Source organism: Phodopus roborovskii, unplaced genomic scaffold, assembly GCF_943737965.1.
Source record: "Phodopus roborovskii unplaced genomic scaffold, PHOROB, whole genome shotgun sequence".
Taxonomy (NCBI): domain Eukaryota; kingdom Metazoa; phylum Chordata; class Mammalia; order Rodentia; family Cricetidae; genus Phodopus; species Phodopus roborovskii.
This window is the reverse complement of record NW_026126409.1, coordinates 4,376,753-4,401,100: the sequence shown is the minus strand read 5'-3', so window position 1 is coordinate 4,401,100 and position 24,348 is coordinate 4,376,753. Positions and strand designations below refer to the sequence as shown.

The 24,348-nt window shown below is 40.1% G+C and overlaps 1 protein-coding gene across 1 annotated transcript in view; it reads right to left on the bottom strand.

Moving 5' to 3' along the window:
* Positions 1-23,769, bottom strand: part of Cpe (carboxypeptidase E) — a 99,052-nt gene extending 75,283 nt beyond the window's left edge. The window contains exon 1 of the mRNA XM_051181953.1: positions 23,296-23,769. Within this exon, the coding sequence (XP_051037910.1) occupies positions 23,296-23,602 (307 nt within the window). The 5' untranslated portion in view covers positions 23,603-23,769. The remainder of the gene's footprint in view (positions 1-23,295) is intronic.
* Between the last annotated feature and the right edge of the window lie 579 nt (positions 23,770-24,348).

Sequence of the window (24,348 nt, the reverse complement as noted above, 5' to 3'; positions counted from 1 at the left end):
GCAGCTTCTCTGATGACAACTGGACTACACAGAGATCTATGAATATAGCAGAATGTCATTAGGAATTTCATTGTTTTTGTTTCATTTTTGTTCAGTCTTACTTGGTTCTACCCTATGTCTGTGGAGTATACAGTTTCTGGTTCCTGGTCACACAGGAAGTGTCCATCATGGGTTTCTTCTTGTAGCATGGCCTTAAATTAGACCAACCATAAGTTGGCCACTCCCCCATGCTCTGAGCCTTCATTGACCTAATCTAACTTGCAGGCAGGGCAGATTGTGGGCTGAGGGTTTTATGGATGGGTTGGTGTCCGAGTCTTACACTGAAAGCCCTACCTTGTTACAGAAGATGGACAGTTCAAGATAGGAATTGTCCATTACTAGGAGTCCTCACTAGGGTCCCCATCATAGATTCCAGGGACTTTCCACTGCACTGGATTTCCACATCATCCCCCAATTGCCCAGAAATCCAGTCTCTTCTCCCCACACTCTCACCATCCATTCCTCTCCTGACCTGATTCCTGTTATTTCCATCCTTACCCACCCATAATCTATCCCAGAAATATATTATATATCCAGTTCTCAGTAAGATCCATATGCCCCACTTAGAGCCTTCCATCTTACTTGGCCATTCTCGGTCTGTAAGTTGTAGAATGGCTATCATTTACTTATTGGCTAATATCCACTTATGAGTAAGTATATACTTACTCTTTCTGAGCCAAGATTGCCTTGCTCAGGATGATTTTTTTTCTAGTTCCATCCACTTGCCTTCAAATTTCATGACATCATTGTTTTTAACAGATGAGTAATACTCCATTGTCTAAGTGTATCACATTTTTTTAAATCAATTCTTCAGTTGAGGGACATTTCAGTTGTTTCTAGTTTCTAACTAGTATGAATAAAGCTGTTATGAATATAGCTGAGCAAATGTCATTGTGGTAAGATGGAGTGTCCTTTGAGTGTAGGCCCAAGAGTGGTATAAATGGATCTTGAGGTAGGTCGATTGCCATTTTTCTGAGGAGATACCATATTGATTTCCATGGTGGCTGTACAAGTTTCCACTTCCACCAGCAATGGAGTGGTGTTCCCCTTACTCCATATCCTCTCCAGAATGAGCTGTCACTTGTGTTATTGATTTTAGCCATTATGGATAGGTGTAAAATGATATCTCAAAGTAGTTTTGACTTACAATTTCCTGATAACTAAGGATGTTGAACATTTAAGTGTTTCTCAGACATTTGAGATTTCTCTATTCAGGACCCTCTATTTAGATGTGTATTCTCTTTTTAAATTGGAGTATTTGGTTTGTTGATGTATAGTTTCTTGGGTTCTTTACATATTTTGGATATTAGTCCTCTATTGGTGAAGATCTTTTCCCATTCTGTAAACTGATGTTTTGCCCTATTGACTGTGTCCTTTTCAGTCTCATGAAGTCACATTTATTAACTGTGGACTTTAATGTGTATGCTATTGCTATTATGTTCAGAAAATTGCCTTCAATGTCAGTACATTCAAAGCTAGTCCCCACTTTCTCTTCTATAAGATTGGTGCTTCTTATAGTGCTAAGACACTTGTCACTGAACCCAAGCACTAGTATATTCTCTTAAGCACATGTTCTACTACTAAGATACATCCTCAGTAACTGCCAATATGTATCTTGAAGCAAGATGAAATACTTCCTCCTATCTGCCAAAGTCATACATTCATAAAGCATGATATTGTGAATAAAGTAAATCTGCTAATCCTCATCTCAGTAATTTCCTAGATCCTGGTCATCAACTCATTCTCTCTCTCTCTCTCTCTCTCTCTCTCTCTCTCTATATATATATATATATATATATATATATATATATATATATTTTCTATCTCTATCTATCTATCTCCTCACAGACTCCACATGTGTGTTTCTGCTTTTTGCTTATTTTTAGCTCATTTCTCTGTCCTGGAAGCCCAACCCTCCAACAAGTTCAGAGAAGCCTTCCAACAAAAGCTTGTTTCTTCCCAGAGAGTGAATCTTACTGCCAAGAAAAATAACATCCTCTGCATTTGCTTACACTGTGCTAGAATGATGTATTTCAGTCTTTTCCTGACTTTCTTCTACCAAGCCATGCCCATCCACCTTTGGCATACCCATAAACATTCACATCACACAAGTCAGGAAGCACCACTCTACCAAACTGAAAGTACACCAGTTAAGTCATGATCCAGTAAATTCTGCAAACAAAGCCACACCACCAATTCACAGTCATAAGAAATAGCTTCATACATTCCCCAACTATATCAGAAAATGAATTCCAGGCACTCTAGGCTTCAAACATAGCACATGTTGCTTCATTTCTTTCTGAAGCTCAAAACAATCATCTATATAAAAGAGAATGTTCCTTCCAGCCAGGATAAAAAAAAAACTATATTTCTAATGTTTCACAGTTCTAAGGAACACTAATGAAGATTGGGCTCAACATTACCAGTAATTCAAAATAAATTTGCCCTAATCAAAAACCTATAATTGGAAAAATTAGCCAAATGCTAAATATTTCTGAGTAGTGGATCTCTGGCTCCAAGTCATCTGACAGACTACATGATCATTATTCAAGGGTTAGATGCAGCTGCGTGAATGTTCTGTAGCAGCTGCCGATTTGGAAAGCAACACTGCAGACTGGGTTCTCTCTCAGCTTCACAACTACATCATTGATTTACTTGTTTCTATTTTTGATGCTTTGTTTTTAAGCATGTTCAGTGTGTTATTTTTGAGACCGGGTATAGATACGTTATCCATCCACACTGACCCTTAAGACATTTTGCCCCTCCATGCCCTGAGAGCAAAGCCACTGTGCCCAACACTAAATACTTATTTTTTTAGGGTGAAAGCAGAATGTTGATTGAGCTATATTTAACTGGTGGAAATTGGCTTAGCAAAATCAAAACTATCTAACATGTTTTTATTCTATGAATTACTAGAAAGTATCTAACAATCCAGATGTGGTAGACCTGACTTTAATCCCAGCACTCAGGAGGCAGACATCAAGAGATGCCTGTGAGTTCAAGGATAGCCTGCTCTACAAGCAAGAGGAAAGCCTACATAATCATACCCTGTCTCAAAAAGAAAAAGTATTCAGTAGTTACTGAGGATATAATGAGCAATCTCTGCTTATTACAGTGTATTATTACCTAACTATTATGCTTATAATTGTATAATACAGAATAATCTATATAATCATACAACTACATTATTGCCTAGATTTTGCTAAGTTAAATTTACTGAATAAGATTTAGAACACTCTCCACTCAAGATTGTTTTACTTCCTTCATGGAAGAAACAGACTCCAAAGATAACAGCTCCCAGACTGCATCCACTGACACAATGGAAATATGCCAGTAATGTCACACACTAGGAACAAGGACAATTTTTAATAAGTGTAATAAATGGGGCTGGAGAAATGGCTCAGTGGTTAAGAGCAGTGGTCTCTTTTCCAAAGGACCCACATTTGATTCCCAGCACCTACATGACAGCTCAAAACTATTCATAACTCTAGTCCCCGAGAATCCAATGCCTTCTTCTGGCTTCATTGGACAACAGCACACACATGGTGCACACACATACACATAGGCAAACCACCCACACATAAAATAGGAATAATCTTAAAAAGAAAAAGGAATGATTTTTAAAGGTTGAGAATTATCCATTTCTTCCATTTTCAAGAATTATTAGGCCATGTGTAGTGTGCCTTTAATCCCAGCACTCAGGAGGCAGAGGCAAATGGATCTCTCTTAATTTGAGGTCAGCCTGGTCTACAAGAGAGTTCCAGAACAGCCAGAGCTACACAATGAAAAAAAATTGGTCTCAAAAAAAATGTTAATTCATCTTTTAACCCTACTCAAATCCTCACCTTCATCTAATATGATCCTCTTCTTTTAAAAAGTGTTGTGTCCACTTCTTAATTGCTTTAGTTAGCATGTAAGATAGTAAGTTTCATTAAGACATTTCACACATACATAATATAAAATAATGGATTCATTATGACATTTTACATATATGTATCATTGAATCTCCCTCACTTCCTTCCTTTCCTTCTTCAACAAACAATTGTCCTTCTACTTTAATGTTTGATGTATAGTTAGATTCTGCCTAAAGAGAAAACACATGATAGCTGTTTTTCTCACCCACCTATTATCCTGTCTGACTCCTCCCTCATCCCCTTTGACCCTTTCTTCAATACTCATAAATATATATCAATATATAATAAATAGTAGATAAAATTAGATATAAATATCCACTAAATCCTTTCTTTCACTCCATACTTCCCTTTCTCCCTTTAACCCTCTATTATTAATTACTTAGTATATGCTATTGTTTGTTTTATTTTTCCCCTCTTTTGTTTTTATTTGTTTATTGAGACAAGGTCTTGCTAGATAGCTCAGGTTAGCCTCAAACTTATGGCAATCCTCCAGCTCAGCCTCTTGAGTGCCAAATACCCAGCACAAGCCACTATGCCACCAGGTGCCATTCATGTCTCTTGAAACATCTCTTTGATTTTCTGACTACCATTCATATGGGAATTTCATTGTTATTACTACATTGACCCTGAGGTGGCTATAGTAACACAGAGACTCTAGATGCAGAGTTTGATTTCCAAATGAGAACAGGTTTGAATGTGTTTCTATGTAGCATTTCCAATTACCTCATGAGAGAAAGTCATTATTTTCCTCTTGGTGATCTATCCTAGTAGGGTGCTTATACCTGAATGTTGTTAACAGGGCCCTTTGATACCATAGCATATGACCAGGGTCTGAGAACATCATGGAAAATATTACATGGTTCAAAGAAGAGCTGTCTTAGCCTTTTGCAAATGTTGGTCCAAGTATGAATGTTTTCCTTATGCTACTGTCTTTATAGAGTCCACAAACACATTAACTTTATCCAATAAATTTTTGAGAAAATACCAGCAAACCTCACTCATCTGCACACTCACTCAAGAAACACATGCTCATTCATTCCCTTCTCCCATCCCCCACCCCCATATGCAGAGCTCGTGGAATTACAGCAACCACTGAGGTCAACTTCAACACTAAAGGAATAACAGCAGTAAAATAAGAACTTTCCATGCTTAGGAAAAGTAGCTCCAAACTCACATTGACTCACACTTCTGTCAGCTGCATGAGATTTTAAAATACAGTGTGTACAGACTGAAAGAGTTAAAGAAGAATGGAAAATATTTCAAAAATTAAAAATCATTAGGGGCCAAACTCCTCTCCAGGGACCTAAATCAATGACTTTTTCATGTTTTCGTTATTAATCTTATTGTGTGTGGGCATGTGCATATGTGTGCATGTGTGCATTCACAAAATAGGGGCATATGTATGTTTCAGAGAAACAGAGACAGAGACAGAGTAGGTCAGAGGACAGTTTTCAGGACTTGGTTCTCTTCTTCTACCAAGTAGTTTCCAAAGACTGAGCCCAGGTCCTCAGGCTCAGTGGCAGGCACCTTTATCCACTGAATTGTCTCACCAATTCCCTGAAGTAACTATTAGCAGAACACTTGGAAGGCTAGAAATAGTAAGAGGCCTTTTAAAAACTTTTAAATAATTATCATAGTTCATGGATTTTTATTGCAACAGTAGAACCTAGAGCAAGCCTTATCACTTGCAATACTGTTAAAATTTTTCAAGTTAAAAGCATCACAAAACTGAAGTCAGTGTAGTGGTGCCCTTGATCTCAGCTCTTGGACTTGGGAGGCAGATATGTGAGTTGGAGGCAGTCTGGTTTATACTGCAAGTTTCAGAACAGCCAGGTCTACAATCATAGAGAAATTGTGTCTCTAAAAATCAGAAAACTGGCTAAATAATTCCTATAGTCTCAGAAAGAAAGAAAAAAGTCATGCTGGAGATGCAACTCAGTTAGTAGAGTGTCCACTTAGCATTTGCAGGGTCCTGATCCAGGCTTGCAAATCCAACACTTGGAAGGTTGAGACAAGGCCATCCTTAGCTTTACAGACAGCTAGAAACCAATCTGGGATAGATGAAATCTTACCATAGCCACACAAAGTAATCAATTACATGTTTGCTTGTTCCTTTTGGTTTTCCCCTTTTTAATCTGATTAGGTTAACTTTTAGACACTGTGATGTACCAAATTCCATCAATTATCATAACGTTTAAATGCACTTAAAATAATAAGCAGACACTTTTTTTCTAAAAGTCCTTGAAGCTAAATAAAGGTTCTTCCTTCAAAGGCACACAGTATGGCAGGGTCCACTGTGTTAGAGGCATTTATACATACATGGAAGGCAGTCAAGACACAAAGTGTTAGAGACATTTACACATGCATGGCAGGCTGGGAAAAGTTAGGAAGAAACCATGTCAAATGACTGAAGTTCTCACCTGAAACCACAGGCAGGGCAGATTTTCTCCCAGCTGGACGGGCACATTTGATGGGAGATGTTATTCTGTAAATATGTTTCTCATACTGGTTAATGAATAAAGCACTGTTGGCCAATAGGAAAGCAAGATAGGCAGGACTAGGAGACAAGGAGGAAAGAGGAAGTAGTAAGGAGGAGTCAAGATGGAAGATGGAGAGAGCAGAACGCCGGCCTCTTTCTCCAGTAAGATAAGACCACGTGGAACTTAGATTAATAGACATGGGTTAATAATTAAGAGAGACCTAGCCGATAAGAAACTAGTACCTGGCCAACAGCGTTATAAGACCAGCGGCAGGAGGAAAAACCTTACTCCTTACACACATTTGAACCCCCTTTATAGTTTCTATTTCACATACTTCAAAACCTACAAGGGAGCATGCTAGTAACTTAGTCCACATCCACAGGTTTATATCCTATTATGACTTAATTTTCAACACAAATTAGAATTGCCAATTCCTCCCAGGTGACAGTATTTGATATTGTATCTCCTTGGATACTAAGGATTGTCCACTTTGTTGCAAAGACTTTCTCCTCATCATCACTCTGTCTAATGGGGCCACATTATTCTTTTAGTATTATTATTATTATTTCATATCTTTATTTTTACTGTATGAATATTTTCCCTACATGTAAGTCTGTTCACCATGTGTTTGCCTGGTCCCTGTGGAAGTCAGAAGAGGGCATCAGAGCCCCTGTAACAGGAGTTATAGGCAGCTGAGCAAATGTATAGGTGCTAGGAATTGAACCAAGGTCCTTTGCAAGAGCTACCTATGCTCTTAACCTCTGAGTTATCTCTCTAGCACCCCACATACTCCTAGCCAATATTGAAATGATGTTTCATTGAAAATAAGTGTCACATGTAGCTGTGTGTAGCCCTTCCCTCACAGTTTCCAGGATTGTTCACCAGAGGACCAAAAGCCCGTTTTGTACTTTGGTTCTAATTCAAGAAAACAGCCAGTGTGAGGCACCACGATGTAGAAAGAGGAGCTGGGTTTTGTTTTGTTGTTGTTTTAACATCTGTTTGCTTGCTTTGTGTGCAGGAGTGGGTAGATGTGTGAGTATGGCTGTGTTGTAGAGTGTATGCGTGGGGTGCATGCATGTGTGCGTGCATGTGTGTAGGGCAGAGAACATCCAGCAGGAGCTGGTTCTCTTCTTGCATGGTATAGGTTCCAGGGACCAGCCTCAGGCTTAGTGGTGGACATCTTTATCTGCTAAGTCATCTCACCAGCCCAGAACCACGTCTAAAGAAGAATCAAATCTGAAGGTCCATGTACAGTGAGGGCTTTATGTACAAAGGATCAGAATAAGAAAGAGGACCAACTTATGGCATTAACACAGGACCCTACTAGTGATAATATGACACGTGCCAGACACTACAAATATAACAATAAAGCTTAGAGAGATGGCTCAGTTCTCCTCAAGAGTATGGGAAGGAAGACAAGACTGCCCGGACATACCATTAGCTTGCACACTCATGGGCAATGGCTAGCAAAAGCTGGTAGGTACATCTAACATGTTTTATCACTTATTTTGAAGTATTTATTCTTTCATTAATACACTGAGAATTTACTACAGATCCAACAGACATCTTAACTAGCCCACTCCCAATAGTCATTATCCTGGGCCCAGAAAATAATAGGTGAGTTAGAAAACCTATGTTTAAGAAATGGGAAAGGGCCAGCAAGCTGGCTCTGAAGATAAAAAGTTTGCCAACAGGCTGTATGACCTGAGTTCAATCTCCAGAACCCATATAGTAGGAGAGAACCAATGAGAGCAAGTCTTCCTCTGACCTCCACAACATGTGCCATGACATGCACATGCTCATACATGCTCAGAGGGACACAAACAAATAAGTAAAAAAAAAATGTTAGAAGAAAAAAAACAGGAGGACATACCAATACATAACTTGGTAACATGAAAGCTTACTACTCACGTAAAAATGTGTCTTAGACTTTGAAAGTAGGATGTTCATTAGGTGCTTGCACTTGCTCATGTATAATTAATCATGTTTATTTTCCAGACAACTTCAGAAAATTTAATTTATAAATGGCCACAAGTTACTGCAATCTTCTGGCAGCTTTAGTATGTTTGACTAAGAAATTAAAGGGAAGGATGGCCCTCCAGAGAGAAGAAAATTCCAACACAAGCAATACTCAAGCCATGAACTCTCAGAGGATTTTACAGATACATTCTTGAAGCCCTTTTTCCCAGCTCTGATATCTGTCATAAAGGAATGGGGGAGTGCAAGGATGTGGAAGGGAGAGAATAAGGCTCCTTTATGTAGCCTGTCACAGACTATCCCTGTCTAATGAAAAAGAGGCAGCAGAGATTTAACCAAAATATGACTATTTTAAGACACGGGTCTCCATAAATTCTCTTAAAAATAACCTGCCAGAAAAATAAACACCTTGAGTTACCTGTCTTTCCTAAAATAAAACTATTCATAATTTTTGAAGATTTACTTATTTTGTATGAGAGAGTGTTTTGCCTGCATGTGTATATGTGCATTTAGCTATGAAGTGATAGCAGGGTACATGCATTTTGTAGGGAATAAGATCATGTGACAATATCTTTAAAAAGAAAGAAAACTCAGGGTTTCCTTTCTTTTCCTCCAGTGTCTGGGACTGGATGCAGGCGCCATAAATGAGAACCCCACCACTTTCAACAGAAGAAGGACCCTACACACTCCAAGTCATATGAAAGTAAGCACTAATTCTTTATGTGCCATAGAAACAACAGACCCCATCCTATAGGCATCCCAAAAGAGAGACAGCTGTGGACTTACGACTGATGGTATATGGGTCCACAGACTCATATGTGGCCAGGCATGGTGATACACACCTGGGTGTTTGTGACTCAGGCATGTTTGTGGCAAAAGCCACAAATTAGGGTCTGGAGAGTTTGACTCAGCAGTTAAGAGCACTTGTTGTCTTACATCGGACCCAAGGTCTATTCCCTGCACCCAATGGCAGTGCATGACCATTTGTAACTCTGGTGTCAGGGCCTCCAATGCTCTCATCTGATCTCCAAAGGAACCAAACATGCACATACATACATGCAGGAAAAAAATGTGAATACATAAAATAATAAAATAATCTTTAAATAAATTTTAAAGATAGGTTACTCTTCTGTCTTCTTTTGATAGTCACAGCTAAAAGGGAGGAAGAGAAGAGAGAAAGATGGAGCGTTCATATTCACTGGCCTCTCCAAGATGACCCCAGAGGAGCCCAGTGAATACTCACACAAAAGAAGAGGCAAATTTGGATCAAGTACTTAAAAACCTTGGGAGAATATGTGATCACATTTTAAGGGGACAATAGCCAAAGAAAATTCCTGAAATGAAAAACAGTTTATAAAGTTTATAAATGATTATTTTTTAACTTTATGAGACATCTATAAATGTTAAATATCAATCTGAAATCTTAAGCATTTTAAGATGATATCTGCTCTAAGAACTATCTTGCCACCATCAAAACTTACACAAAAGTCGATGTGTCTGTCATATTTTAGAATGTGTTTCTGCACAGTACTAATAACTATTTGTCTATATAGTAAATACAGAAATATTTTGCTGCTGTTTTATTAGCTTTCATCAGTGGATTTCAGCATTGAGGGAATCCGTTTAAGATGATTTCTCTTTGTGGGAGTGTGGGATGGTCAGTGGATTGTGCCAATTTAAAGCTATTTCCAAAATTGTAGCATCTAATCCCCTGATGCTGGAGAAATCCAAAGTCTGGATTAATATTTACTAAGTTCCCACAATAATAAGACTAATTCCCTCTAGTAAATGTAAACAAAAAACATCTGTGCTAACATCACAAAGAAAATTATTGTTAGGACCATGCACTTTAAAAACCAGAAATTAGACCCTGCTTCCTAGAAAACAAACCATTTCATTCTGAAAATGCCTGTAGCATGTCTAGCAGCTTCTCCTGTGTCCATTATCTTTATGTTTGCAGTGTCCAGGATAAAATGGTAAGGCCATTGACCTTGGGATCTGTATGCAACAGACATTTTCCAGAATTGAAGGTGTTATCAGAGTGTGACAATGAATTTCATCTTTTGTGAAAGGGTAAACCCAAGCAAGGCAGAAGAAGTAAAGGGCCAGATGCAGGTCTCATGTCTATATTCGCAGCACTTGGGAGACTAAGACAGGATGACCATTGCTATTTTGAGGTCAGCATGAGCTAGATGTAGTAGGTTAAAGGTTATACTACAGTGATTGAAACACATACCCCTGCACTGGGAAAAGAAGGAGGGAGGGAGGGAAGCAAGAGGGAGGGAGGAGAAAGTGGGGAGGGAGGGAGGGGATGGGAGAGAGAAAGGAGAGAGGAAGGAAGGGGGAATGAGGGAGGGAGGAAGGGGAGAGGAAGGGAGTGAGAGGAGGAGGGAGGGAAAGAGGAAGAGAGGGGGAGAAGGGAGGGGGAGGAAAGGAGGGATGGAGAGAGGGAGAGAGAAAGAGAGAAGGAAAAACTAAAGGAAGAGACCTGCTAGCTGGCTTAATATGCTAAGGCACTTGCTATAAAGTTTGAAAACCAGTGTTAGATCCCAGAGATCCACAAGGAAGGAGAAATGAGCAGGCTGTCCTCTGACCTCCACATGATGCTCTAGCAGGTAGGCACACACACACACACACACACACACACACACACACACAGAGAGAGAGAGAGAGAGAGAGAGAGAGAGAGAGAGAATACATGAAGAAAACTTTACAGAAAAATGTGCAAAGGGTTTATCTCAAAGGATCTGATAAACACAATAAAACACTATACATATGAAGAGCATTTATTAAGTAATCCCTAAATTAAAGTGGAAGTATTACTTCCACTTTATTATTAGAAATACATTTTGGTATGAAATGGCAGTTTCAGTCAAAAGTTTAAAAAGTAATTAGTAGCAAAGAAATAAAAGTTATAGCTCGGTTGCTCTTGTAGAGGACCAAAGTTCCTAAGGACCAAAGTTCCCAGCACCTACATGGAGTTTACAACCACCTGAAATCTCGGTTCTAGAAATCTCAGCACCCTCTTCTGTCCTCCAAAAAGAACAGGCACATATAAGTGCACATAACATTCATTCAGGCAAACCATTCAAATACATAAAATAAAAACACTTATTTATTTAATTGTTTAAAAAATACTGGTCAGAATTTTTGACTGCCCTAAACATGTTTAAATACTTGATCTGAGTTTAGTTTTAGATCCAAAGGGGGTGGATCTGGGGGGGGATCTAGGGGGATTCTAGGGGAGTGGAATTGCAGTAAAAGCAAACTGGCAAAAGTGAAACTTTCTGGATTTGCATGGTTGGTATGATGTAGGAAGAGGAACTAGGAATGTTCATTAAGACAGCATCCCTTCTGGATCTGAACATGATGGAGCTGTCTGCCATGAGCAAGCAGATCATATAAATTATGGGTTTATCCCAATTACCCTAGCAAGCAAAACCACAGCAAGGCATTTTTTTAGCAACCTAAATTTAACTTGAAAGTTTTATTTAGGTTCATTTAAAAAAAAATGCATGATCCACATCACTTAAGAAAAAAAAAAGCCTTTTCTTGAAATGAAATATCCTTAAGTGAAGATTTTTAAATGATTGATGTAGAGACAGGATGCTTTTCACAGTAAACAGGTTTCTATAAAGAGCAAAATATTTACTAGCCTCAGAAAGCTATCCCTGAGTGTACTGTACTAGTCAGCTCTCTGGGTTTTGTTTAAACATTTGCCCTGTAATATTCTACATACCAAATCTTCTTCCTTCAGGATAACTCATTTGGGGACAGTTTAAAATGTAGGTTGATCATCTGAAAATAATTAAAAGTTCTAGCTAAATAAACAGTTCTTCTCTTTGAGTGGGTTTTATTGGAAAGAGCCATATTATGAAGTTTTAAAGCAATAGACACATTCACAAACTGATGGGTTCATGCAGTTCCAATAATTACTGGGAAGGGAAGGACACACTTAGACATCTTCACATGTGAGTGCATTTGCTCTACTAGCCAGTTTCCAAAAGGTCTTCTGATGACACTGTAAAGTGCATGTCAAACTATCATTTCCTGAGGAAAAATAAAATTAAAACCTGGAGATGCATAGCTTCTGTGTTTATAACAAGCATTCATTTCTTTCTATGCACCACCAATCACTGGTACACTTTTTATTTATTTCTTATGTGTTGTGATTGTTTGTTTGTCTTCTGACAAATAAAGCTTGCCTGGAGATCAGAGGGTAGAGGTAGCCATTAGTTAACCATAGAGGTCTGGAGGTCTATACAGATGGAAGACAGGAAGTGGTAAGGAGGGGGCAGAGATAGGATTTGGGCCTTTTGATCTGAGGATTTGGAGAAGAAAGAAACGATTATGGCTGTTCCTTTGCTTCTCTGATCTTTCAGCATTTACCTCGATACTTGACTCTGGGTTTTTATTGATAAGACCAATTAGGATCACACTGCACTTATGTTCATTTGTGTGAGAACATATGAGGGTAAGCATGTGTGCTACCACTGGGAGTGTAGAGGTCAGAGGTCAGCCTGAGAGAGTCAAGTCTCTGTCTGTACCATGGGTACCCTGGAGCCTGAATTCATATCTTCAGGTCGACTGTGTTTTACACACTAAGCCATCTCACCAGCCACTCATATAGATATTTTTTTGAAGTCAAAAGTCACTAAAGAAATTCTGATTTTACTTTGAACTTTTATTTAACTTTCTTTATAAAAGGCAATTTAACCTTATGAAATAAAGGAATCCACAGACAAAGAATTTCCCATTCAACGACACAGCAAGGACACCCTTGCTCCTCGAGAAAACAGTGAGTTTCTCCATCATGAGAAGCTGCATGTAATAAAATATAGTTATACACATTCTCATCACTCTTTGTTATCATACTCCTGGCACACTCACTTGCATTCCGTCATGACCTTCATCACAGCCTTGTTTGGTAATGAGCATTTTTGCCTGTTTGAGAAAGTGTGTATTTATTCAACAGATACCCGTGCAGTGGCCACCATGCCTGAAGTGTTGTTTCATTGGTTTCTTTGCTGCTTTGGCCACCAAAACAAGTTAAGGAAAGAAGGGTTTCCTACAGCTTACAGTTGGAGATCTATTCTGCTGTGGTGGTGAAGGCACAATGGAAGAAGCCAGCTGGTCACATTTCTTTGGCAGTCAAGAACCAGAGAGCAGGCAAGGAATAGGGCTGAAGTATAAACCCACAGGCATGCCCCCATGATCTTCCTCTAAAAGTGTTCCACCTCCTAAAGGTTTCACAGCTCCCTAGCATTGCTACTGGTGTACTGGTGTTCAAACACATGAGCCTGCAGGGCACAGTTCATAGCCAAATCACAACAGCTGTCCTAGACATTTAAGGAGAAAACAAACAGAGTAAAACCCCTAAGCACAAAAGTGCTAGAAGAACACACAGGCCAACAACAACAAAAAATGCCATAGCAGAGGTGAATTAACTGTTATGACATATTGAATTAAGAACTTTACATTTTTTATCTTATTTATCATGCTTTTATAGTTTCATGGATGATATGTGAACTGTGAGAAGGTAATTAAATTGGCTTTCTCATGAGCACTTAGCTGAAAACAAAACATGGGATTTGAAGTCAAGTCCTTTTAACATCAAAATTATCATGTAGTTAGTCTTCGTCCTGTTTTCCAAAGAATCGTAGAAATACAAAGAAAGAACCCCAGTGCAGAAAAAACTTGGGAAGGCATGAAAAAGCCAGTTCCAAATAGCTTTCACTGGTGCTGAGATGGACATACAGGTCATCATAAATTCTTTGGGGAAACTATTTATTTTTTATTTATTTATTAATTTTTAGCTTTTTTCCATACAGGGTATTCTTTGTTTTTGGAGCCTGCCCTGGAACTAGCTCTGTAGATCAGGCTGGTTTCAAACTCACAAAGATCTGCCTGCCTCTGCCTCCTGAGTGCTCGGTTTAACGTGTGTGCCACCACCTCCCGGCTCTGGGGAAACAATTTAGATTGCCAATGAAAATACCAGATTTGTCCTAGATGTATTTGTTCACCTCAAGGAACAACCATGAAAATACTCTACAACAATGAGCACTTTGTCCTTACCGAGTAAAATGGTCTGTCAGATTGAAACAAAAGCAAAGTCCCTCACTTTAAAATAAGTAAAAGTCAAACATCTGTGAAGAACAGGGGAGAAGTCAACCAGGTCAATATAACACTCAAGAGGTTGGCAGCCCTTCTGAGAAGACTCAACCAACAGTTCCCAGAGCCACTGAGTAATGGGAAATTCTTTAGTTAGACCATCTCCTAACTTCGGGATATTCATTTGTATAGACTATGCTCCTCAGGCCTGGTGGCATTCTTGTGAGATGTGAGTTTATAACAAAAGAAAGCAGGGAAGTAGAGAGATGGCTTAGCAGTTAAGAGAGTATTTGATGAGGTCTTGAGTTCATTTCCCAGCACCCATGATGGATGCAAGCTAACTCATGCTTCAGAGAATCTGTCTCCATTTTCTGGCCTCCTTGGGTATTGCTCTCATGGACACAATGCCACAAATAGACACATCATCATCATAATAATAATAATAATAATAATAATAATAATAATAATAAATTAAATATGAAAGCACAAAGCAGCCAATAAGGAAACACAAATTTCAATGACTCAGTCTAACTGACCTTTCTTATCAAAATTATCTTATGCTTCATGGTCTTGGAATCTTGCTCATGTTCTTGTAAGCACATGTAGTAAGTAAAAAGTGATTAAATAAACCATTATACCAGTCACTTATGAACAACAAAGAATGCTCATGTCATAAAGAACTTTCCTTATGAGGTGCTCTGCTGAAGACTTATAAAATGAATTCTTCAAATGAAAAGATGTGGATTCCTTCCAGACTAATGTGGTTTGATCACGCCAGACCGCCGGAAACAGAGTACAAGGTGATCCTACATTCAAAACAGCTGGACAAAGCAGCCTTACAGACTACAGCCAGGATTTCTGAATCTTCTTCGAATCCCCCATGACAACGCCCCTTACCAGCAGGAAGTAGTTTGGAAAGAACAACGCCCACATTCCCAAATATTGTGTATAAATATTTGTTTTCATTTAATTGGACTTTGTTATATAAAATAAAATAAATTAATAAAAAAATGAATTCTTCATAATAAGATAATGAATGCCAATATGGTATTTATAAACCCAACAGGGATGGGGAGATGAAATTCAGTGAAAGAAAGTTTATACCATGTTGGAGGCTCTAGATTCATTCTCCAGTACTGCTGAAGTTTGGGGGAGGGATAGTCTTCTTATATTGCATACAGCTAATCTAGAGATTCACATATAAATTATGCTGAGTAATTTCAAAATGAACAAGCCTGTTCTTATTTGTCTAACGCTTGTCAAACCATGCACCGATGCTGCATTGAATGAACTTAGGAAATTCTGGGGTGACATGCTACCCTTCCTAAGACTCTTCTGTATTCCTTAATATATTTCCAAAGAACTTGAGTGTGAAGCACAAGGGACTTTATTCCTTAGGTCAACCAATGTGGTACAAAGTAGAGATGATTCTTTGCTACTTCCCATGTCAGTTTCCATAAAAAGTTGTGTCATCAAAGAAGCTAAAACTATACAATGGAAAAAAGAAAGCATCTTCAACAAATGGTGCTAGCATAACTGGATGCTGCTGTGTAGAAGACTGCAGATAGATCTATAGCTATGACCATGCACAAAACTTAAGTCCAAATGGATCACAGACCTCAACATAAATCCAGCCACACTGAACCTCTTAGAAGAGAAAGTAGGAAGTACCCTTGAATGAATTGGTACAGGAGACCTTTTCCTGAACATAACACCAGTATCACAACACTGAGATCTACAATTAATAAATAGGACCTCCTCCTTGCATACACATCCTCCCATGAAGGGATAACTGCCTTAACCTAGAGACAGGAGAGAAGCCCTAGTCCCTACTTCACATGACCTGTCAGATCTACGTAACCCCAACTGGATGGCATTCCCCTACATATGGAATTGGGGTGGGGGGTGGGAGGGGAGGGTGGTTAGAGTACAGGTTAGAGGGCAGAGAGGGTAAAAGGGAGGGAAGAAGAGAGAAAGGGAGGGAGGGAAAGGGAATTGGGATCGACATGTAAAATAATAAATTAAATTAAAAAAAAATGCTTTGACTCCAAAATTTAAGTTCAAGGACAAGTTACTGGGGAAAAGGATTTCTATTTTTGTTTCCACAGAAAATGAAAAGCTGTGGATTCCTTCCAGACTAATGTGGTTTGATCACGCCAGACCGCCTGAAACAGAGTACCAGGTGATTCTACATTCAAAACAGCTGGACCAAGCAGCCTTACAGACTACAGCCAGGATTTCTGCATCTTCTTAGAATCTCCCATAACAGCACCCCTTACCAGCAGGAAGTAGTTTGGAAAGAACAACGCCCAAATTCCCAAATATTGTCTATAAATATTTGTTTTCATTTAAATGGACTTGGTTATATAAAATAAATATATATATATAAAAAATAAAGTATATTTGTTGGGATAAATAAATAAATAAATAAATAGGAACTCCTGAAACTGAGATGCTTCTGTAAGGCAAAGGACACAGTCAATAAGACAAAATGGCAGCCCACGGAATGGGAAAAGATATTCACCAACCCCACATCTGACAGAGGGCTGATCTCCAAAATATACAAAAAAAAAAAAAAAAAAAAAAAAAACCTCAAGAAACTCATCACCAAAACACCAAATAATCCAATTAAAAAGTGGAATATAGAACTAAAAGAGAATTCTCAATAGAGGAATCTAAAATGGCTGAAGGACACATAAGAAAGTGCTCAACATCCTTAGTCATCAGGGAAATGCAAATCAAAACAACTCTTATATACTATCTTACTCCTATCAGAATGGCTAAAATCAAAAACACCATGACACCTTACGCTGGAGAGAATGTGGAGAAAGGGGACACTCCTCCACTCCTGGCAGGAGTGCAAACTCATACAGCCACTTTGGAAATCGGTATGGTGGTTCCTCAAGAAAATGGGAATCAGTCTACCACAAGATCTAGCAATTCCACTCTTAGATGCACATTTCATGTAACAAGGACATCTCTTCAACTATTTTCATAGCATTATTTGTAATAGCCAGAATCTGGAAACAGTCTAGATGCCCTTTAACCAAAGAATGGATACAGAAAATGTGTTACATTTACACAATGGAATACTTCTCAGTGGAAAAAACAATGGAATCTTGATATTCGAAGGCAAATGGAAGAAGGAACTGGAAGAAACCATCCTGAGTGAGGTAACCCAGTCACAGAAAGAAGCATATAATGTACTCACTCATATATGCATTTTAGACATAAAGCAAAGACTCACCAGCCTACAATCTACACTGCCAGAGAAGCTAGAAAACAAGGAAGACCCTAAGAGAGAAAGTGAGACATATATGGTCCCCCACAGAAGGGAAAAGGACAAGATCTCCTGAGCAAATTGGGAGTATGGAGGGGAGAGGGAGTTAGGAGAAAGAGTAGCAACATTATTTCTAATAGACAGAACCTAGAAGCAACCTATATGCCCTTCAACTGAAGAATGGATAAAGAAAATGTGGTACATTTACACAGTGGATTACTACTCAGAGGGAAAAATAACAATGGAATCTTGAAAATTGCAGGCAAATGAATGGTAATTGTAGAAACTATCCTGAGTGTGGTAACCCAGACACAAAAAGGCAAACAAGGTATGTATTCACTCATGTACGGATATTAGACATAGAGCAAAGGTTTACCAGATTACAAATCCAGAGACGCTAGGAAACAAGGAGGACAATAAAAGAGACATACATAGGCACCCAGTGAAGGGGAAAGGAATAAAAGCCCCTGAACAAATTAGGATCATAGGGGGAGGGGAAGGGAAGTAAGAGAAAGAGGAGGGAGAGGAGAACATAAGGGATCAGGAAGATTGAGTGGGGAGATGAATAGAGGAGAGCAAGAAAAGAGACACATCAATAGAGGGAGCCACTATAGGTTTTAAGATAAATCTGGTACTAGGGAAATGTCCAGAGATCTACAAGGTTGACCCCAACTAACAATCTAAGCCATAGTGGAGAGGCTACCTTAAATGCCCTTCCCCTATAATAAGAATGATGACTACCTTAAATGACTCCCTAGAGCCTTCATCTAGTAGCTTATGGAAGCAGAAGCAGACACACACAGCTAAACACTGAGATGAACTCCTGGAATCCAGTTTCAGAGAGGGAGGAGTGATGAGCAAAGGGATCAAGACATGCTGAGAAAACCCACAGAAACAGCAGACCTGAGCAAGCGGGAATTCCTGACAGCTGAGGAACCAACATAGGACCAAACCAGATCCCATGAACGTGGGTATCAGCTAGGAGAATGGGGCAGTCTATGTCTGGCAGTGGAACCAGGTTGTGTCCCTAGTGCATGAACAGGCCTTAGGAGCCCATTCCCCTCTTTCAGCCTAGATACACAGATGAGGACTTAGGCCCTAACCCAAATAACTTGACTGATTTTGATGATCCCTCATAGAAGACCTCAACCTCCCTGGAGAGTGGATGGGTGATTGGATGGGGGCGGGGTCATGGGAGGATGGGAGGGAGAGGGAATTGACATGTGAAATAAGATGATTTATAATAAAATATATCTTTAGAAAAGCTGCCTCTTTAGGGTGATGGATGTCCTGGCCAAGCATACACCAGCCTTAGATTCTATCCCAAACCTGGACAGTCTGAGGACAGAATATAAGGTCATAGGCCAGATCAATCTCTCCTTCCTTCCACTGACCAATCACAAGTCAATCAAGAATGTAACTTCTGGCAAAAGCCCTGTTGACTCATCCAGTCTAAAAATAACTTTTGACCTTGTGTGGTTTGCTTCAGATTTTTCTCCAGAATCTAACATCTATCTTCACTGACAGTTCCTGTTTGGTTGCAATCAGTTCACACTATTTCAAACCAAAATTGCTAAACCAAAACCAAAACAAACAAACAAACAGAAAAAAACCCACACACTTCATCAAAATCTCTATGGGTTTGTTTGTTTTGTTTTTTTCAGGCTCTGTGGGTATTTTTTTCAGCATAACATGTTTCATCACGATATTTGGCAAATACATACTGGCACTCATGAACTTTAAATTTTTACAGATTTGAGGGGAATAAATCCAAAATCATCATTCCAGCCTGTGAGAGGAAAAATTCATGTTCTCAGGAATGGTTTAAAATGGCAGGCATTTCAGCTGTCAATCAGGTGGGCTTCCCAAAAGCAAGCTCAAACTGCATGTAAACAATTACTGCTGCAAACAAATGGGTTTTTACCCCTGGAAAGAATGGTCTGAGCATTTGGATCCTACTAATTATATATAAATTAATAAAGGTTTTATGTATATTTTAGTGAGTCATAAATCAACTGATTCCCAAGGAATCATCACAGAATATGCATAGATATTTTTCACTGAGGATTTCAAAAAGGGATTTGAGTGTGCATGCATGCATGAATGTGTGTATGTGTGCTTTCTTGCTTGCACGTAAGTGGGAGGGTACAGAGAGAACACTGATACCTTCCTCGGTCACGCTCCACCTTACTCTTTGAAACAAGGTCTCTTGCTGATCTTAGAGCTCGGTGCTTCAATTGGATTGGCTGGCCAGCAAACTCCTAGGGTCCCCTGACTGTATCACCAGACCTGAGATGACAAAGGCTCTCTGCTCAGCTCTTCCATGACCTCTGGGGAATCCCATTCCTGCCTTCATGTTGGGTGACAAGCACTTCACTGATGGAACCCATCTCCCTGGACTCCTTTCCCTTTTGATGAGTTCAAAGGGTGAATAATTAAGGGCATCATGTGGGGGAAATAAATTGAGCTCACAGACTGTGCTAAACAAAGATCACTCCCTTCTGCCAAAGAGAAAAGCTGTGTGTTTCAACAAGTATCTGCCCATAAAGTGCTGTTCTAACCAAAGGAGACCTCCAGTTGTTGTCATTGCTGTTGTTTGAGGGATATACTGTTCTGTTAGGGCTGTTAGGATTTAGGGATTAAATCCATAGAAATAATTACATCTTGTTTTCTGTACTGGGGATCCAACACAAGACCCTAAGCAGGTGTTCTGCTACTCAGCTACCTCCAAAACTGTTTAGATCAAGAAAAAACAACAACAATAAAACAAACTTGACTCTTCTTTCATTGTTGAAAATTAAATGAATATTTTTAAAAGACATGGAAATTTTCAATCAAGTCAATGAACGTAAGACAGAATCAAAAGTGTTACTTCAGAGCCGGCATGAAGTAACGGCACCGGTTACCAAGCCTGACAGTCTGCGTGTATTCCCAAGACACACATGGTAGAGGTGAGAAGCAACTTCTGAAAGTTGTCCTCTGACCTCCACCCATACACAGAGACGTGCATTCACCCCAGCACATAGTGTCTTAAATGACTGATATTGCAAACAAATCTCAAATGAACTTTTGAGATGACGTTAGTTATGGCATGTAGTTTCCTCCAAAATAGGTCTGAGCATCAAATGATGGTGGGGCACACGCCTTTAACCCCTGGACTCTGGAGGCAGAGATAGGTGGATCTCTGTGAGTTCGAGGCCAGCCTGGTCTACAGAGCAAGTTCCAGGACAGCCAGAACTATAAAGAGGAACCCTGTCTCGAAAACAAAACAAAAAGGGGGGGGGGAAACAATAGAGGCTTGAGCAATATTAAAATTTATAAATTTCAATAATTTGTTCACTTTCTGCTTTCTGTCACGAACTCTCTAGGCTCTAGGTCATTTACCCAAAATATCCTAGTATTCTTCTCTGTATTTCACCAGTGACTTATTGCCCCATAATTTTGTGCCAAACATCCAATTCAACATCCTCCTCAGAGCAGGAACCACCTTGTATATAATTCATCGAACTTAGCTCTTAGGTGCAAGATTTTAAAAACAAAATAAAAAACACTGAATGAACCTATTTCTACCTCAGAAGACATGCAGACATTTGTGGATTTTTTTTTTTCTGAAAGAATTTGAAGGACATTTAAAAAAAAAAAAAAAAAGTCACTTTTTTCAGCCTGATTTGCAGTTCCTAATGTATAATCAATTTCAAATATTCAAACAAAAAAATTGTTTTCACTTGCAGTATCTATCATATTCTTGCAATAATATCATTCAATCATTTTGTCTCTACTTTTGAAGCAAGGCAACATAGTGTTAAACTGTAGCTTTCATAAAAATCCCTCTAAATAATTGAAGAGACCCACTGGAACAATCATTTAAGGAGCAGTTGTGGGTAAGCAGCACAATCCCCTAACTGTCATGAGGGGCCAGTTTTGGCTGTGAGACTTGGTTGAAAATGAATCTTCATGTAAGCATATTTTTCTTCATTTTTCCAATAGCTATGCAAACACTAGTCGTCAAGATTCTGATTTACACGATGAACAGAGACGCAATCCTTTGTGAACATTTGCTAGGACCTGATTTCAGGGGTTTCACAGCAGATTCATTCACACCCTTTCTTCTCCCTTATTCATAGGCAAGGAATGTTTTCTAAAGGGTTACTATTGGTCAATCCACACACTGCACATTTTAAAGACCAAGGTATCTCTGTCATCGCCTATTGCAACCCCTTCTCAGCTGGTCCTTATATGCCATGAGGAAACTAGGAAAACTATGCAGGCAGCTGAATGCATGCCTTGGTGAAGAGGCTTACTCAGCCTTCATAAATTGCATCCTACAATGACCAAAAAGAAGGGGGGAGGGGGAGGAGGAAAAAATCAGGAGTGGTGGGAAACACCCATAATCCTATTAAGATTTGGAAGCTTGAGGATCAGGAGGAGTTAAAGGCCACCCTCGACCACTTTCAAGGCCAAGCTAATCGACCAAGAGACCCAGGGATGAAAGAAAACTCAAGAGCAGATGGAGGAAGGGAGACTTTTCATGGCCTACATGAGAATTTTTAGCCTAGCTTTTGTGTTTCCTTTGCCATTAAAAAAAATAAAAATAAAATGTATTCCATACTGATTTTAATGCTCAGATTGCTTTAGTGCGCTTCTGTTATCAACAGAAATCTCAGGCCTAAATCTTTTCGAACCAGCATAACCATAACCCAAAAGGTCCCAAAACATTGTTTAAAATACCCTTGTAATACTAAGCCAACAGCCTTTAACATAAATTAAAACGTACTTTAATACAATTCGGAAAAAAAAAAAAGTGCCTAACACGATGGTTACTGGAGATAAAAATCCGGTTATGAACTGTCTGTCTCAGAAAGGCTAAAGCAGAGCGGGCAAAATGCAATGTTCTATTTTCCCTTAGTAAGGCCATCTGCAGTTTCAGAATTTGTGTGCCTGTTAGAGACCCCCTTTCCACCTTGGTAGGAAGAATTACATAGATGCACACCACACCTAGATCGTCAATAACCTTTTAAAATTTGCCAGTATCTATAGCCGGAATGTACTTAATGCTCACACATAGGTAGAGGTGGGTGCCTAGAGCCTGCAGCGCCCAATAAGCTGGTCCTTTGGAAATTCTCAAACAAATGATAAACGACTCTCCCAGTCTCCTCTGAGACACCGCCTTCTGCACCTTATTTTCTACTCCTGTTTGCGGGGAAGGTGTTTGCATTCCTGAGAACTCACAATTTCATTCTGTTGAGAGTTTGACCATCTGTGAGGGAGAACACCAGGGGAATGAGCTCTGGGATCTGCTTGCCTGTTATTCCTGCCCTCTCTTGTCTGTGTTCACCAAAAGGGTCGGAGATATGAACGATGGGGAAGAGGCTGGACACTAGGTTTCTTTCCCACTTCCCACCTTCCATCCAGGCATACTCCCCCGGGAATCAGCACCGGGCCCACCTCTCCCCCTTCCCGTCCCTGGGGTCCTAACAGCAAGCAGCTTATTTACCGGGCTCATGGATACCGGGATTGTCGGACAGCTCGATGACCAGGAGCTCCCGGCCCTCGAAGCTGCGCCCCACCGTGTAGATCCTGCTGATGGCGGTGCACTGCAGCCACACAGACACCAGCGCCTCGCGCAGCTCGGGGTAACGGTGGTACTCGAAGGAGATGCCGTCCTCCTGCTGCAGCCGCCGGCGCCGCCTCATGCCAGCCGCCGGCGCCCCGGGCTCCTGGGCTTCCGCCGCCAGCAGCCACTCGCCGGCCACCAGGGCAGCGCACAGCGCCAGCAGCACCCGTCCTCCGCGCCGGGCCATCGCGTCCCAGCGAGCTGCACTGCAGGCCTCTTTTGTCTGCCCAGGCCCGGGTGGAGTTGGCGAGCTCAGCACCAGCCTCCTCTCGCCTCACCTTCCAGGGCTCAATGAGCGGTGGTGCGCGCTGGGGCCACCCAGAGGACAGCGGCGACGCGGCGGCTCTGCGCGCTGCACTACCCGCCCCGGGGAGTGGGAGCCAGGAGGCCCAGCACAGGGCTGGCAGCCAGGGATGCTTGCATTAATCCTTGGCTCAGACCCACGTCAAAAACCAAATGGCGACAGGGACCACGCAGGTGGAATGACAGCTAAAGGCAGTTATCAATGAGAGAGAACCATGACCCAGAACCATGTTTGTGGAAAACACATCTTGGGTTGTTAGTAGAGCCTTTTAAGTAGCATCTCTAGGATTTCTACCTGGAGGCATCAGAATGCAGAGTGGGGTTGAGATGCAACCAGCTGCTGTCTTCTCTCCTTGATGATCATTGCTTCAATAGTGCAAATTTAAGGGTTGTGATTTCATCACAGCAGGGGCTGGCTATGACTAGAAATCAGAACACTGCATTTTTATTTAAAGCTCAATTTCTACCAATTTACAGATACTGTCTTTAATTTAGACATATTTCTGTGTCCTTCTAGGAAAAAACAACAACAAAGAACGAGGCAGAACAATATCCTTTGCAAGCGGGACCTATACCAGGCATCTTCTGTGACACCCTGAAAATTACAAAATAAGACTCTACTCATGAATT